Consider the following 15,912-nt stretch of genomic DNA (forward strand, 5'->3'; position numbering starts at 1 on the left):
ATGCATGCATATTTTTACCTTTTTGTGATGCACACCTGGCCTTTCTTTTTTCTCTTCCCCCTGCTTTTCCCATGGCAAATATTTTTCCTAGAACTGGGTGAAGGGAGAATTCTGAGCAGAAAACAGCTGGCCAAGAAAGGGTTCAGCACTCGCTTCCTCCCATCATTCAAAAGCACAACTACCTCATGCTCCTTTTGTTGCATTTTCTTTCTTTTCAATTGTTGGAACTTTAGTATACACACTTGCATATAATTCATAACTTGCCCCTCAACATTCATTCAACATTCATTCATAGAGTTGAGGCTTCTCCAGGTTAATGAAAAATGTAGCTGTATAATATATACCTGTCTTTACAAATATGCACTTGCCCTGTTCATATATTATTTATTTATCAATCGTTACCCCACCCATCGGGCTGGGTTTCCCCAGCCACTCTGGGCGGCTTCCAGCACATAAATAATAATAAAACATTTATAAAAACATAATAAAAACTTAAACACATTTTACAACTTTAAAATATAATGTATGAAGTGACCTTTATTCAGACTCCTTATTGTAAATGTCGTTATCCAAATAACAAATTGAGCTCAGTTGGTTAGAGCGTGGTGCTGATAACACCAAGGTCACAGGTACAATTCCCTTACAGGACAGCTGCATATTTCTGCATCACAGGAGGTTGTACTAGATGATACTCAGGGTCCCTTCCAACTCTACAATTCTATGATTCTATGAGTATGTGTGGTATTTTATTTTTAAAAAATGTAATGTTCTAACTGCATTGCCAATGTTAGGTTATTTTTGTAGGGGAAGAAGCTGTTGATGCAGGAGGAGTTCGCAAAGAATTTTTCTTGCTTATCATGAGAGAACTGTTAGATCCCAAGTACGGAATGTTCAGGTATGATGAACAATCGAGGCTCATCTGGTTCTCAGATAAGGTATGTAATTTGTTGGATTTTGTGTATTTATAGTAGAAATGAATATCTTGATTGACTTTCAGTCAATGGTATCTTTGAGAATATTACTACTATAATTGCACCAGTGCACACTGCATCCTTTAGTCTATGATAGCATTTGTTATGTTAGCCCTTTGCTCTTGATCCTGAATGTGCTCATTTCTGTCCCCTTTCCCTGGTGGTCACAGAAGTCCATGAATACAACAGCACCTGATTAAGTCAGTCTGTGTTGTGGTTGCTGCATGGCTGTGTTTTTGTAGAGTGTGTTGGGGCCAAAATAGAAGTATCACCGCATCTTAAAGTCTTATGGCATAAGCTTTTATGAAGTACAGACCACTTCATTGGGTACATGAAGTGTTCACCTGAGTTGTTTGGAGGAAGGATTGTAAATAATGATGTTAGATGAAATGTAGAACATATGATTAGTCACAATTACATTATTAACAGTGGCCATTCACAAAACTCTTGTTGGTGACAAAACAGACATCCTAGCATTTTAAACACATATAGTGTAATAAAAAATCCAAATGTAGTGTGATTAAAAGCCTTCCCACAGAAATATTCTACACTAGATGTGCCACAACAGAAAAGGCCCTTTTCCTTTGTTGTAATTGGCTTCACCAAGATGTCTCAGAGAAAGGACTTCAAGGATGATCTTAGAACTTGAGCTGCATGTTCCTGTAGAACAAAGCAGTCCTCCTAAGATGATTAAAGTTCTAAAGGCAAGAACCAGCACCTTAAACTGTGCCAGAGATGCAACTAGTGCAGTTTTCCGTTGAGTGAGATATGAAATATAGTGCATTCAATTGGTCTCTGTTAATAATCTAGGCATTGTATTCCATACCTGTTGAAGTTTCCTAGTTTTCTTCAAAGGCAGCACCAAGTGCAGTGCATTAATACAGGGTGTTACCAGGTCATAGATAACCATCATCAGGACCAGGGCCGTCTTAAGTTCATCGAGTGCCCTGGTGCAGGGATCCCTCGGGCGCCCACCCCACCCCCTCTTTAAAAAAGAAAAAGGGGGAAAGGAAAGCTCTTACCTTCCCTGGAGGCGCTCGCGCCGGAAGGCCTCGGGGCTTCCCGGAGCCCTCCCGCCGACAGTGGAGGCCAGATGGCGCGCCATGGAGCCAGTGGGGAGAGCCTCCCTGGCACAGCGTTAGGGCCTGGTGTGCCAGGCGGCGGGGGGAGCCTCACGGCGGCCCCTGCGCCTCACAGCGGGGCCGCGCTGTGCCAGAGGCCGCCCAGCAGCTTCTCATGGCCCCCGGCCGTCTCCTGCAACTCCGGCACTTGCGGGGTCCACGTGGCCTCCCCTCTTCCGTGGGTGGGCCACAGGGCCCGGGTGGGTCTGGGCAGTGCCAGGAGGCCTCCCGGCCGTTTCCTTGCGCCAACAGGGCACTGCATTCCTTCCCACCAACAGGGCACTGCATTTCATTGGTAGAGCTGCTGCCATGTGGCGTCGCCTCTACCAATGAAACGCAGCATCGGGGTGAGGGATGACCCTGGCGCTGCAGAGCGGAACAGGGTCCTAGTGCCCCTGTTCCCTGCTCTCCCCTGAGCAGCGCGGCTGGCAGGCGTGCAAGACTCAGAGGAGGGAAAAGGGAGGCCGCCGCACAGCTCCTCCACTTGCTGGGGCGCCCCTGAGCGCCCCGCGCCACTAGAGCCAGTGGGCAAGCCGGCCCTGATCAGGACATCTCTCTAGAATCCCAACCCTCAAAGCACTGGTTGCTTGCCACTTGAGTTGTTGCCTGGCTACACTAGAGGGGATTGTAAAATCAAATACAAAGCAATTAAACACCCTTTTCTGTAACCCTTGAAGAAATGGCTTAATGAGTTTATAACCCTATAGATCCCAACCTCAAACATATACATGAATACTAACTAGCTTGCAAAATTATTGTGATTCCACTTGAAGTCTAGCAGCAGTTGAATGTAAGCATGGCCTCTAAAGCAATGTGCATGTTTTCGTAAGCTTTTAAAAGTTTAATTTCATGTTTTTCATATTTGCAGACTTTTGAAGACAGTGACTTGTTTCATCTGATTGGTGTTGTCTGTGGGCTAGCAATATATAATTTTACTATTGTAGAGCTTCACTTCCCCTTGGCTTTATATAAGAAGCTCCTGAACAAGAAACCTTCCTTGGACGACCTCAAAGAGCTAATGCCTGATGTTGGCAGGTGAGCACATTATAACTTAAAGTACAGTAAGTAGATTAACATTTCTGTGCATCATAACTTCTTTCACAGTGCAAAGAAATAATTCAATACCTTGTTAAGGAGATGAGATACAAGATAGAGCGTCTTTATTTCTAGTTGACACACTTGAAACAAATGTAGGTTTTTTAGGATTGAAATCCTTTCAGGGCAAAAAACTTGAACAGATATTGACTTCTCAGTAGTTGCTAGATTTTTGCTAATCTAAACTGTAAATTTCCGTGGAAGAATATAAAACCATTTCAATTCTGTAAGTTTCTGAATAAATTGTGCTGTTACAACTTGAGATAAGAGACATTTTATTCTCAGGAGTATGCAGCAATTATTGGACTACCCAGAAGATGATATAGAGGATACCTTCTGCCTCAACTTTACAGTAAGTGTGAGATCATTCATCCATTGCCACCTTTTTAATGCAAGTGTAATGAGTAATAATAATATGTAATCGAGTCTCTCTTTTCCTGTTAAAATGCTAGACTTTGTATAGCATGCTTCACTTTACTGTACTGAATTATAGATTCTGTTCTGCAACAAAAAGTAATATACACTCTCATGTTCTAAACAGATCACTGTTGAAAATTTTGGTACCACGGAAGTTAAGGAGCTAATTCCTAATGGTACTGATATTCCTGTTGTCAAACAAAACAGGTAAGTTTTGGCATAGTAGGTTGACAGAATAGTTTGCCTTTGCTTAATTTTATCAGGGAGAACTACTTTTTTCATTTCATGCAGGTTCTTAACTCAGAATTCAACTAAAAGGGGTGTGGGTGTGGTGGGGAATTGCACCCAACGTCTGAGATATTTATTCCAAACCTGTAAGCTTTCAAAAGAACTTTCTTTCTTTCTTTCTTTCTTTCTTTCTTTCTTTCTTTCTTTCTTTCTTTCTTTCTTTCTTTCTTTCTTTCTTTGTGTTGTGATAAACAGGCAAAATATTTTAAGAACGAGTTGTGCCCTCCTTCCACTGCTCTTCTTGGTGGTTCCTTACTGCAGTCACCAAGACATTGGCAGCATTTGGATTGTCTTTCCTGGCTTCATAAACTATAACTTAAGAAGTTAGGAATTGGTGTCAAACTTTACTGTTCCTTTCTCATACCTCCCTTCCTTGCTTTGTGTGCTGGATTCAGTGTGACATTCATGTTCTAGTTCTTAACTTGGAGCTATGTGAAGATAATTCTTGGCAGTGCTAAAATGGTTGCTGTTCATTGCTAGTGGAGTTGTGGTTGAACACTCTCATCTTCTGAAAACATGGTGCCTTTTCTTCTCATTTGATCTTTAGGCAAGAGTTTGTGAATGCCTACGTGGACTACATATTCAATAAATCTGTGGCTCCTCTCTATGACGCATTCCATGCAGGCTTTCACAAGGTTTGTGGAGGTAAAGTTCTGCAGCTCTTCCAGCCCAATGAACTGCAAGCAATGGTGATTGGGAATACAAACTATGATTGGAAAGAACTAGAGAAGGTATGTTACTAGTCCAGACATTAACAACTACTGAACACTAAAGAATCCTGTGTAAGCGATTGTCCAAAATAGATCTTTTCTATATTATGTAGAACACTAAAATACATAAAATTCTATAAATACACTTATGCATAGGTATTTTTGTTTGTTCAATATACAGCTTTTTATTTGTAAATTTGAGGGGGATATATTGTGATTTTGATTTGTTGTTCTTAGAATACTCAATACAAGGGAGAATATTGGGCAGAGAATCCAACAATTAAAATGTTCTGGGAAGTTTTTCATGAGTTACCACTGGAGAAGAAGAAACAGTTTTTATGTAAGTACAAAACTCTGTAAGAAAATAAGAAATCTAAATAGGAACTCTAGAGCAATTGTTACGACTGGCTTATTTTTCATGTCACAATATAGCACTACATGCTAAGCAGCAGTGAGACTCGGGCCTGTGGAGCTTCCTTCAGCAGACCTGGCTATCAGAAGTATCTACCTATGTTTTTTTTAAAAAAAACCTACATCCAAACTTGGAACTGTGGTTAGTTTAGCTATGGTGTGTTCAGACAAGCCAGGATCAATATGCAGTTTATGATCCTGTCTTGTTATCAAGTTATAGTGTAATCTGTCCCCAAAATTGGAAGCAAGAACTCCAGTTTAAGAGCAGCAGCAGCAGTTAGGGGAAAATACAAGCAGGAGTGCCAGCTTGGTCCTGGCACCAAAATGTGTGGGTGCCCACCCCCTTCATGGGGAATTTTGTGGGTGCTCAGGCACCCAGGGCCGCAGGGAATTGGCACCTATGAATGTGGGCATGGGGTTTAGTGCTGTTCATGCATGTAATGCTAAACTACAGTGCAGACCTGGTTTACATGTCATGCTAAGCCAGGCATCTCCAAACTGTGGCCCTCCAGATGTTTTGGCCTACAACTCCCATGATCCCTAGCTAACAGGACCAGTGGTCGGGGAAGATGGGAATTGTAGTCCAAAATATCTGGAGGTCTGAAGTTTGGGGGTGCCTGTGCTAAGCCCAAGTGTTAGTGTTGGATTTGGTTTTTTGAACTGTTAAAATGCTAAGCTGACTCTGGATTCTGTCCAAGGGAGAATTTGCATTTTCACTTTTTTAAAAAAAGAATATTTTTAACAGAAATAAGCAACAATCACTAGGATCAGGTCTGCAAGTTGCTTATTTTCTTATATTTCAAATACTATCTGTTGGATCCAGATTTTATTTTGGCTGGTTTCAGTGGGAATGAAGCACAACATGCATCATGACTTGGCTCACTTGATTTCAGTAGGACCTAAGTTAACTTAAGTCTAGATTCCGCCCTGAGTTTTGAATGTGTGAGCACCCTAACATGCATACAGGCACATATATGAATAGATTAACTGCAGCTATTTCTGGTGACACACATCATACCAGTTGAAAGCACTCATGCAGCTGCTCTGCTTGATTTGATATTATTTATTAATTCAAGGTTGAAAACCTTGCTTTAGATGTAAGCACACCAGTTTCCAAGCAAAGAATTATTTATTTAGCCAAGAGAAACTGTTAACTTAATTAAATCACTTCACACCACACTATTGTTTTTTAGGGTTGTATTCGGGAGTGTTATATGAATTTTCTGTTTTTAGTTATATTGTCCCCCAAAGAACTTCTGGGTGAAGCAATGAACAAATATAATAAATTAATTCTCTAAACTATTAAATTCATTTACAATAGCTTTAAGCAAAAACAATGAACTGTAAACAATTTCATATGGCTATAACTGCCTTACATTTTCAGAATCTTATATTTGGGCTATATCAGTTGAAAAAGTAAAATGAAAATTATAGCACAACACTAAGCTTTTGGCCTTTGTACCCAGGCTTCTTACTTATTTATATTTTCTTGGTAGTATTTTTGACAGGCAGTGATCGTATTCCTATTCTTGGGATGAAGAGCCTTAGTCTTGTCATTCAGCCGACTGGAGGTGGTGATGAGTATCTCCCAGTGTCTCACACGTGTTTTAATCTTCTTGATCTTCCAAAATATACAGATAAAGAAATACTCAGATCTAAGCTGATCCAGGCTATTGATCACAATGAAGGTTTCAATTTAGTATAACTTGCAGAAGCTAAGAACACAGCAACTCTGTAACGTGGGAACATTGAACTAATTTTGCATCTATCTTGCAGTGTCACATTAGGTGAAAAGCCTGGCAGCAGAGCTATTATAAGAAATGCTTGTAAACATGTTCAGTGATCGGATCCTCTAATGGCAGCCAAAAATCCTTACACTAATAAACTGTCTTGATATGAATGCTGGAGCCACATTTTGCCATCTTAATAAAAATTCAACTTTGGAATAAAAGCAATGGTTTCACTAACTACATTTTAGTACTTCACATATTGCAAAATGACTTGCTATGTGTGTGAAAGGTGTGCTTACTTCCCCCCCCCCCAATCACTGCAACTGTCATATTAGGTTTTTCATTTTGTAAATAATTTTTTGTAATAAAATACCTGTGCTCCAATAGCAGTAGAGAATCTATTGCTTGTAACTGAATTGGGGCTTATTTTATAAACACAGACACACACCCTAAAGGCATTAACATTTGAGCTGATAAATTAAGAGATAGGCATCTCTGCCTTTTTAAAAAAATCTAATGAGGAGCCATAAATTGTATGTCAACTCTTTCATACTAGAACAAATATGGCTCCTGTTAACATAAAAAAATGATCAAGACAATGTGAAAGGTAATTTGTCTGATAATCTCATGGCAGCATGAAGCAACTATCAGTTGTTAAAATTATGAATGGAACCCATTATTTAATCTTGGAACTCAATCCTTGGCAACTGTTGGTAATTAGAATAATCAAGGAATGCCTGGCTTCAGCTCCACTTTTTGCCTTTTACCTGCAGTAGAGCTGAGAATTTTATCCTTTTGTTCCCATTCACAAATGCTGAAAGAGCAGTTTTACAGTTCTGGTTCAGTTTACACTTTTTCAGATAATTGTTAAATGCTCTCTTTTTAAAAGACTTTTTGGATTTCAGTAAGACATCTCTTGATGATATCAAATTGAGCATAGGATTGATGGGGTGGGGGCTGGCTTAAGTTCCTGAATGTTTACATGTTAATGGATAGTATGTGACTTTCAGCTGTGAAATATTTATTTTTTTTAGATTTATAAACTGCAGTGAAACAATTCAAGCATCAAATAAAAAAATTCTTGAATGAATTATGTACAAGTGTGCATGTAAATGTTTCATTCTTTCAACAAATTTGATTCTGTGCAGGAGTTAGCATAGCAATGTGTCACTTAACACACATCTCTGTTATAATTATTTTGAGGTTCATCCTTAATTCCCAGTTCTGGCTGTACGGTGTCTGCATAATTGACAAGACCCAGGTAGGCTCTATAGTCTGCATGACTGAAGTCCATCTGGCAATGTCACATAAGAGTGAAACAGGGATACTGTCAATGCATCTACTTGTGGGTGGCTGATTTGTAGACATGCTGCCTTGAATGATTGAGGATTCATATCCTAGATGAAAATTCTCTAAAACAATTTATATTGATATGCTGAAATGACAGGACATGGCAAAGGATCAGATACACACGATCCATGCTTATGCATATGTGCAATACTTTGTATGTTATAATGCAGGGGTCGACAGATTGCGGCCCATGGGCCAGGTGCGGCCCACGAAGACTGTTTTACTGGCCCATGAGCCGCCCACAAACTGAGCTGCCCACTTGGCGAGCCCCCTGCGCGCTGTGCTAAACCGGCACAGGGAGTCGCCGAGCGTCGCCAGAAATCGCGTTTGCGCACATGCATATACCGAAAATCACTTCTGTGCTTGCCCAGACGCAGAAAATTGCTTCTGTGTAGGTGCGATTTCCGGCATCTGGGCATGCGCAGAAGCGATTTCCGGTGCCACCGACATGTGCAGACGTGATTTCCAGCATCATGCTGCACCGGCCCGGCCCACGGACAATCTCCACGGGAGTGATCTGGCCCATGGCCGGTAAGCCTTGCCAACCCCTGTTATAATGGACGTAGGTTCTTCCTTGCATATACCTTGTTAAGTAAGTTGTCTTTCCTTCCTGCTAAGTTCCCAACATATCACTACTTCCCTTGCAGATGTTTGTTCCATAACCATGTGTTACATTGTAATAATGCTCAGCCTAGAAGTCTGTTACTTTGACCAAGCGTGCCATGTGAAGCTAGGTTCTTCTACCATTCTGTTGGTTGCAGTTTGGATCATCTCCATTTTTGTAGTTCACAAATAACTTGTGGAAGTAGTTCCCGTGAAAAATGATGAGATTTTGGAAGGAATATTTTGTGAGTCAGCAGGAGTTTTAAAAATGAAGCAAGGCATTTGTGTGTGTGTGTGTGTGTGCGTACACACACACGTTACACTGGAGGTGGGAGGAGATTAGGAGCAATGAGGGTGCATGCATTGCTACCAAGGTCCTAATTTTACCTCATGCACCAGCATATAGGCACTTGTATGTTTCCCCTAATGGGGTAAATAGCAGCTATAGGAGGGTGGGAGTGGTTTTAAAAATAGAGGGGGGGGGAACAGCACAGCTGCAGCCATAATCCAAACCAGGCCTTCTGTGGCTGCTTTGATTCCCCCAAAAAGGGATACTGTTCAGAGCTCCTGTATGGTATTTCTGTTTCAGCTTTTAGATGCAGATGCAATAATGTAACTAAGGTTGATGCAACTAAAGGCAGGCAGATTTATTTAAGCCTACAATGAAAGAAAGAAAGAAAAAACACCTTTTCTTGGTATCAGTTCTCAGTGGGGGAGTTCATAATGAGTTAGCTTGTAGTAAGACCCACACTGAGGGCAACGGTGGCTGTCTCCTTTGTGTACCCAGAACCAAATAATAGTGGAGTTATCTTCCTCACCTGCAGAAAGAAAGAAAGAAATCCAGTATCTGTTAATTAAGAACCCACATTTTAGAAAGCTGCAAGGACTTTAGAGAAGGGCCAGCTACATTTGACAACAGTTTTGGTTGCCTAGAATAATGGAACAGCAGCCTTTGAAGCTGGTCTATTTTTGAAGTTGGTTATGGCATCTTTCCTACCAGATCAGTGGGAAGTAGTTTTGCATGTTGCTGCATCTTTTGTGTAGTTGTCATTGTAGGACATAACTACACAGGGACTCTGGGAAAGAGACTCCCAAATGCATGAATGTGGGGGAGAATTGGCAGGAAATGTTTCTAACTTGTCACCCTGCTGACTGTTGGTGTCGGACAAGAAAAAAAGGCTAGAGAGTGAAAACAACCTGGGAAAGAGCCAATAGCTGCTTGGTGTTTCAAAGCAAGTATCGTAGGAAATCCCAGGTTTGTATCTTAATATAGTATGCATCTTCTACCAAAGACTTAGGCTTTGCATATTTTACACGCCGCTCCATTTGTAACAGGGTCATTAAGTATGCCTGTACAGTATTTTTAAAATTTCTTAAAGCACTCACACCCAACTCAACTAGAAACCACTGTTAAAAATCAACACTATTACAACAGAAAAATCGCTGTAGGTAATTTATAAGATATGGATGGAATACTTGCACCCAGTCTTACCCTCCTCAACTCCCCTTGGGTTCAGTGGATTCTTCCCCTTGTGCATGCACACAGGCAGCCCAGGACAGAGAATGGGAAGCCTGAGCATGCTGCCTCTATAATTATCCCACTTTGAGTGCATGCATGCACTGAGGGATGTGTTAAAGGGGAAAGGCTCTACTGTTTGAATCAAAAGACTATTGCTTCACCATGGTGGGAAGGAATTGCACCTGAAATGTCTGGTGCTTAATAGGTTTTACAAGACTATGCAATATGAGAACCAGGAAAACAGTATGAACTGAAGTCAAACAAATTCTGATACCTACAGATACAACCCACTAGTCTCTTGTCCCCAATTGATGGAACAATATGAGGCTCTTCTCTGGTTCCTGGATATTTCTTGGGCTTCAATATGTTGTATGGATCCTTTATAAAGAAGAAGTGTGTTAGTTAGCAGCACAGTTGTTATATACATCCCCTCCTGCCATGTTTTTCCTTTACTGAATGACCAAGGGTTGATTTTTAAAGAACTAGAAATACAGTGGAAGAACAAAAAAAGTTGTAAATCTTGGGTGACTGAAGTAAGAGTTTAAGACTGTATTCCACTCTAACCTTGGTTCATCTGCATGAATTTCATTCCTTTTAAATTCAGCTTGATGTGTAAATTAAGTGATGCTGAGAAAAATCTACAGGGCCCGTAAAAACTTGGAACTTCTAAGTCACAGTGCATGATGAGACCACAGCCAATGGTGTAGTCAACAAAAACAATGGGAGATGTGTTGGGTTGGAGGTTAAATTTCTTTTAAAATCTTCCACTGATAGTGATGGTTATTAGTCAAGAGTATGAAACCAAACAAAATCATATTTCAGTGAAACTCTTCAATTGCTTTAAACTTACTTCCCCTCTCTTCAAGGCTTGCATACTTTTCATTTCAAGCCCAGTAGCTTGCTCTTCATCCGTAGGGATACCTGAAAAGAACAATGGAAACCCCCCAGATTTGATTAACTATCTGACACTATGCACTGATATGCAAACTTAAACCCATTTAAAACAACTGTTAGGCATATGGTCAACGTGGGCTTGAGTATGCAAATCTCAGGCCTTCATAGCAAATGCAGCTACGGTAACTCTTTTGTAAATGCCATCTCTCTTTATGTACTGATCCAGATTCTCTCTTGTCATTCTACATTCTGCTTTGTTGGCATTGATGATAACAACTACCTTTGGGCAGAGGCATAACTAGGCTCCCTTATGTCCTTAGCAAGGAGACATATCAGTCTGCTGCATCCCCTGCCCCTTGCGCTCTTGGCAAGGAGCTGTATTGGCACCACCAAAGTTGGGAGAGACCATGGACCTGAAACTCAAAATAGTTGCTTTTCATTGCCCTTTGCGCTCAGCCAGTGAATTCCTCCACAGACATTGGGGTTGAGTCTGCTCTGCTCTGCCTCCCCACCATCTCCATTGGTCCATCTCCCTGACTTCTTCCTCTTCTTCGCTGCCAGCTGACTGGGGAGGAGGGCCCTCAGGGCTGCAGCAATCTGATTTCTCCATCATGGCACTCAGAGGAGCCTGCACATCTCACCCAGAGCAGTGGAGGAATGGCCTGAGGAGTACATGGATGGGCAGGCTCCCAGCCACTCTGAACCAACCTATCTAATCACTAGGTATGCCGCCGCCTCTGGGAACAGGCCATGTGTGAGGGGATTCTATATGAGCAAAATCCCTGCCATCAGTGCATCTTCCTCTTAATAACTGCAGTAGGAAAAATTCTAGCACCAAGTTGGAGTCTTCTGCTGTCATAGTTTCCAACTCTTGTTTTACACACCTATTTGCATGCATAGATATATCTAGCCTTAACTGCTGAGAAGGTACTATGCTTCCCAGGCCATTGGCTGAAAAAAAGTATTTAAAAACCCTGTAATTCACACATTAAATGAAGGACAGCCAACTTGATGCCCTCCAGATACTTTGGACTATAACTCCCAACAGCCCCAGGCGGCATTGCCAATGATAAGGGATTATGGTAGTTGTAGTTGAAAACCACTGGAAGGCACCATGTTGGCTATTCCTGCTTTACAGAATCCCCACTTTAGGGCACCTGCGTTATGGTTTGACAAGGTGTACTGCCCCTGAGATATTTATGAAAGAGAGTGTGAAAAGAGAATTCCATGCACATTTCCACCTACTGGGTATACCACTTCTTGAAGGTACCACCAAACTCCTGTATATTGTTCTTGGCACTTAATAAATATTCATGGCAGAAGTGTAGGAAATTCATAGAGAATTCAGTCAGCATTGTCAGTTCACCAAATTATCATTAAATGCAGGGAATTTGGATAAGAGATTTCCTAGTCTTTTCTGTTTTGGCTTCAGGCAAATTGAAAATTTGCTTTAATTTCCAAAATGTGAGCTTCATGGGCCCTTGGAGGATATAGCAATTTAATGCTAAATGTTGAACTGACTAAATGAACCCCTGGAAGAAGTGAAGAATGACACAACCCAGATAAAATTAAGCACTTTTAAATCATACTGGTTTGAAGGTGATATTTTAGGATGCACTACATATTTTTTACCACAGAGCCTAGGGCTTGCCGATCATTCGGTCCCTGCTCCTGTCAACCTAGCAGTTCGAAAGCACATTCAAGTGCAAGTAGATAAATAGGTACCACTCTGGCGGGAAGGTAAACAGTGTTTCCGTGTGTTGCTCTGGCTCGCCAGAAGCTGCTTAGTCATGCTGGCCACATGACCCAGAAGCTTCCTGCGGACAAATGCCGGCTCCCTCAGCTTATAGAGCGAGATGAGAGCCACAACCCCAGAGTCGTTCGCAACTGGACTTAACTGCCAGGGGTACCTTTACCTTACATATTCTTTACCACCACCCTTACTAAGTACACTGATCAGATGGGATCTAGCAGTGTCTAATTGGGAACCTGGAGGTCATGGCAGAGCGCTCAATGAAATTATCAGTACGTGGCAGTGAATAAGACAGCTTCAGATGATAAAAAAGTGGACTGAAATGAAAACTCTGAGTACCACAATGTCCTTACACAGTACATTATACTGTAGCTTAGTTGGTAGAGCATGCAATTCTTAATCTCAGGGTCGTTGGTTTGAGCCCCACCATGGGCAAATATTTCCTGCACTGCAGCAGGTTGGACTACATTGTCCCTTCTAACTCTACAATTCTGATTCTGTGATCTATGGTGTTGCGACATTCAGAATGTTGTGTACAGCTTCAGCTGACCCATCTCAAAAAGTATGTAGAGCTAGAAACGGTGCAGAAAGTATTTCCATCACTAGCTAATAGTTACAGTGGTGATATGGCACTTCTAGAGTCAGAGAAAGTATTCCATTGAATCCCAGTTACTGGGCTATTGCCTTCAGGCTCTGTTCAGGGACATTATGTTTGCAATTTGGTAAGTGGTGTGGTGGGAAAGCATACAGTACTCCTGAATTACTCCATATCCCCTGGACACCAGCAGAGTTAACAAAGGAAGGGGGCCGGGTGGCAGAATTGTGGTGAGAAGGGGGCATTTCCTAGCCTTTGGCTTCCACCCACAGGTCAAACGAGAGCAAACGTTACAACAGAGCCTCAGCAAACAAACAAACAACCCCTTTGCTTTGGGTAATTGTCAAGTTTAGATAATGATTTTAGAGCCAATGGTGACTCCCTCTCCCCACCCCCAAAACTCACGTGCGGCTCTGCAAACAGACTCTTGCCTGCCTCACTTCAAAGGGCATTTATCGGGGGCTGTTCCACGTGTCTTCCACAGAGGGCACGTGAGTCCCTCCAAGAAGAGGGAAGCAAAGGGGCCTTGTGCCAGGGGCGGCTCTTGCCTGCCATACGCCGGGAGGGGGGGCATTGGTTTCTTCGCGGAAAAGGAGGCAGCAGCGCCCCAGGGGGGCGGGCCCTTGAGCGCCCAGCTCGAACTTATAACCCCGAGGAGGCGCCTCCTGGACGGGGCAGGGGGTGCCGCGCTTTGGTTTGAGTTGAGGTTACCTTGCCGGGTCTGCGAGCGCCAGGCAAAAGCAGCCCCTCGCTCCCTCAGAGCGCGTGCTCGCAAGACAGCCGCGAGGCGCGCAAGCCCAGCAAAACGCGCTCAGCCGCCCCGCCGCCGCCCCTCGTCGGCCTGTACGCACCCCCGGCGCTCATGGCTCGGATGGAGGTGGGCGCCGTGGCCCGCGCAGCTCGCGGGAAGAAGAGCCGGAGGAGCAGCAGCCTGGTCGCCATGGCGGAGCCTCGGGGATCCGACGGCGGAGCAAGGTCAGCGAGCCCTGCAGCTGTCGCCGGCGCTCACGGCAGGCGGCCACTCCCACCAGAGGGAGGGGCAGCGGGCGACCGCCGTCAACACCAACCCGAAGCGGGTCTGCGCGCCCCCAGGCTCAGGGTTGTGTGGGTCATTCATGCCCCCCCCCAGTTTTCGCCAGCTTGGTGCTCTCCCCATCGTGAGCACAACTCCCATCATCCCATACCCGCCAACATTTCTCCGATGACAATAGGGACGTAATTTTACTATTTATACCCCACACACCTTACTGGGCTGCCCCAGCCGCTCTGGCAGCTTCCAACATACCGTATATGAAAACGTAATAAAACATTAACTCCGTGCTCTCCCAGATTTCTCCCAATGGAAATAGGGACGTCCTAAGGAAAAGCGGGACATTCCCGGGAACAAAGCAGAAACCAGGACGGGTTCTCTAAATCAGGGATGCCCCTGGAAAACGGGGACACTTGGAGGGTCTGTCATCACCAGTGTCTGGAGGTTACCAGGCTAGGGAAGGCTTGGTTAACCCTAGGAATGGAGGAAGGGGGGGTTGCAACACAGCACCTGCACAGAGGCACTCTCAAGGGCCAGGTAGGGTTGCACCAGTGCTTGCTTTCTAGAAAAATAGGTGCTGGTACTCACAATGAAGTTGTTACAGTAAGTGCCACATTTTTTAACAACGAGGTGTCGATTATCTGTTTCAGAAGATGAGCAACCAAAAAGACAGGCAATCCTTGATCACACAAATACATCCTCCTTAAGCCACTAGGTCTTTTATAGTTGCAGTTGCACAGCTGCTCTTAGGGTTTCATAAATACAAGGTTATCAGATTAAAATATTTACATACAAAGTATCAATTGCACTTATATGATTTTATTAATGAGCCACCCAGTGAACACTGTTTTTGAGTGGCCTTATATATTATTAAAATAAAAATAAGATAGAAAATTTCCTTTGTATTTACTTTGAAAGTTACATTGCTGAACTGTGGCAGATTCTCCTCCATCTGTTGAGTTGTAGAGTCACCTGAAGATGAGTATCTTAATACACTTTTGCTCACACAATAATATGAAATAAAATACTTTAAGTGGATTACATACTTCCCTTTCCTCACATGTAAGCCTGTGCCTTTGTGCAGCCAGCCAGTAGAATAGCTGTTGAACATTAGGTTCAATATGGAAAAGATGACTATTATAGGGAGATGGCTGCCAAAGGGAACAATTAAGATATTTCTATATTGTAAGGTGTTTGGATGGTGCAGGAGTGATTATCTGGGGCAAAACATAGGGAGAAAAAGACTGTAACTGGCATGGTGAAGACTTTGCAATTCATGTAGTGAACCAGCAGTCAGGAATGGCTTGCTATATGGAGGCAGCTAATTCAGTTATCCTAATATATTGAGATATTTTAGCAGCTCCTTCCTGTAATGCATAAAGCATACACAGGAAAAGCTTCTTATGAAGGATGGAAAACATTTAA

The 15,912-nt window shown here is 42.8% G+C and overlaps 2 protein-coding genes across 5 annotated transcripts in view; one reads left to right on the forward strand and one right to left on the reverse strand.

The window, feature by feature from the left end:
* HERC4 (HECT and RLD domain containing E3 ubiquitin protein ligase 4) overlaps positions 1-7,833 on the forward strand; it is a 33,324-nt gene extending 25,491 nt beyond the window's left edge. For 2 of the 4 annotated variants that reach the window (XM_035138726.2, XM_035138727.2), the window contains exons 19-25: positions 792-935; positions 2,961-3,127; positions 3,473-3,539; positions 3,729-3,811; positions 4,440-4,623; positions 4,840-4,942; positions 6,510-7,833. In XM_035138726.2, the coding sequence (XP_034994617.1) occupies positions 792-935; positions 2,961-3,127; positions 3,473-3,539; positions 3,729-3,811; positions 4,440-4,623; positions 4,840-4,942; positions 6,510-6,718 (957 nt within the window). In that variant the 3' untranslated portion in view covers positions 6,719-7,833. Of the gene's footprint in view, positions 1-791; positions 3,128-3,472; positions 3,540-3,728; positions 3,812-4,439; positions 4,624-4,839; positions 4,943-6,509 lie in introns of those variants that run through there. The other 2 variants (XR_004693945.2, XM_060274950.1) reach the window with 2 other exon arrangements.
* Positions 7,834-9,318: 1,485 nt separating this feature from the next.
* On the reverse strand, positions 9,319-14,483 carry LOC118096658 (cytochrome c oxidase subunit 5B, mitochondrial). The gene is made up of 4 exons (XM_035138731.2): positions 14,309-14,483; positions 11,066-11,136; positions 10,494-10,593; positions 9,319-9,514 (listed from the first exon to the last, which is right to left on the reverse strand). The coding sequence occupies exons 1-4, from the start codon at positions 14,397-14,399 to the stop codon at positions 9,402-9,404; spliced, it is 375 nt and encodes a 124-aa protein (XP_034994622.1). The 5' UTR covers positions 14,400-14,483; the 3' UTR covers positions 9,319-9,401.
* Positions 14,484-15,912: the final 1,429 nt, after the last annotated feature.

This window comes from Zootoca vivipara, chromosome 5, assembly GCF_963506605.1.
Source record: "Zootoca vivipara chromosome 5, rZooViv1.1, whole genome shotgun sequence".
Classification (NCBI taxonomy): domain Eukaryota; kingdom Metazoa; phylum Chordata; class Lepidosauria; order Squamata; family Lacertidae; genus Zootoca; species Zootoca vivipara.

What these genes read in the sequence shown, in the direction of transcription:
- LOC118096658 (XM_035138731.2), bottom strand. Translation starts at nt 14,399, where the DNA reads ATGGCGACCAGGCTGCTGCTCCTCCGGCTCTTCTTCCCGCGAGCTGCG. An exon ending in CCGAGCCATGAGCGCCGGGG is followed by an intron (nt 11,137 to 14,308) that starts GTGCGTACAGGC and finishes TGTTCTTTTCAG; the next exon opens with GTATCCCTACGGATGAAGAG. An exon ending in GAGACTAGTGGGTTGTATCT is followed by an intron (nt 9,515 to 10,493) that starts GTAGGTATCAGA and finishes TTCTTTCTGCAG; the next exon opens with GTGAGGAAGATAACTCCACT.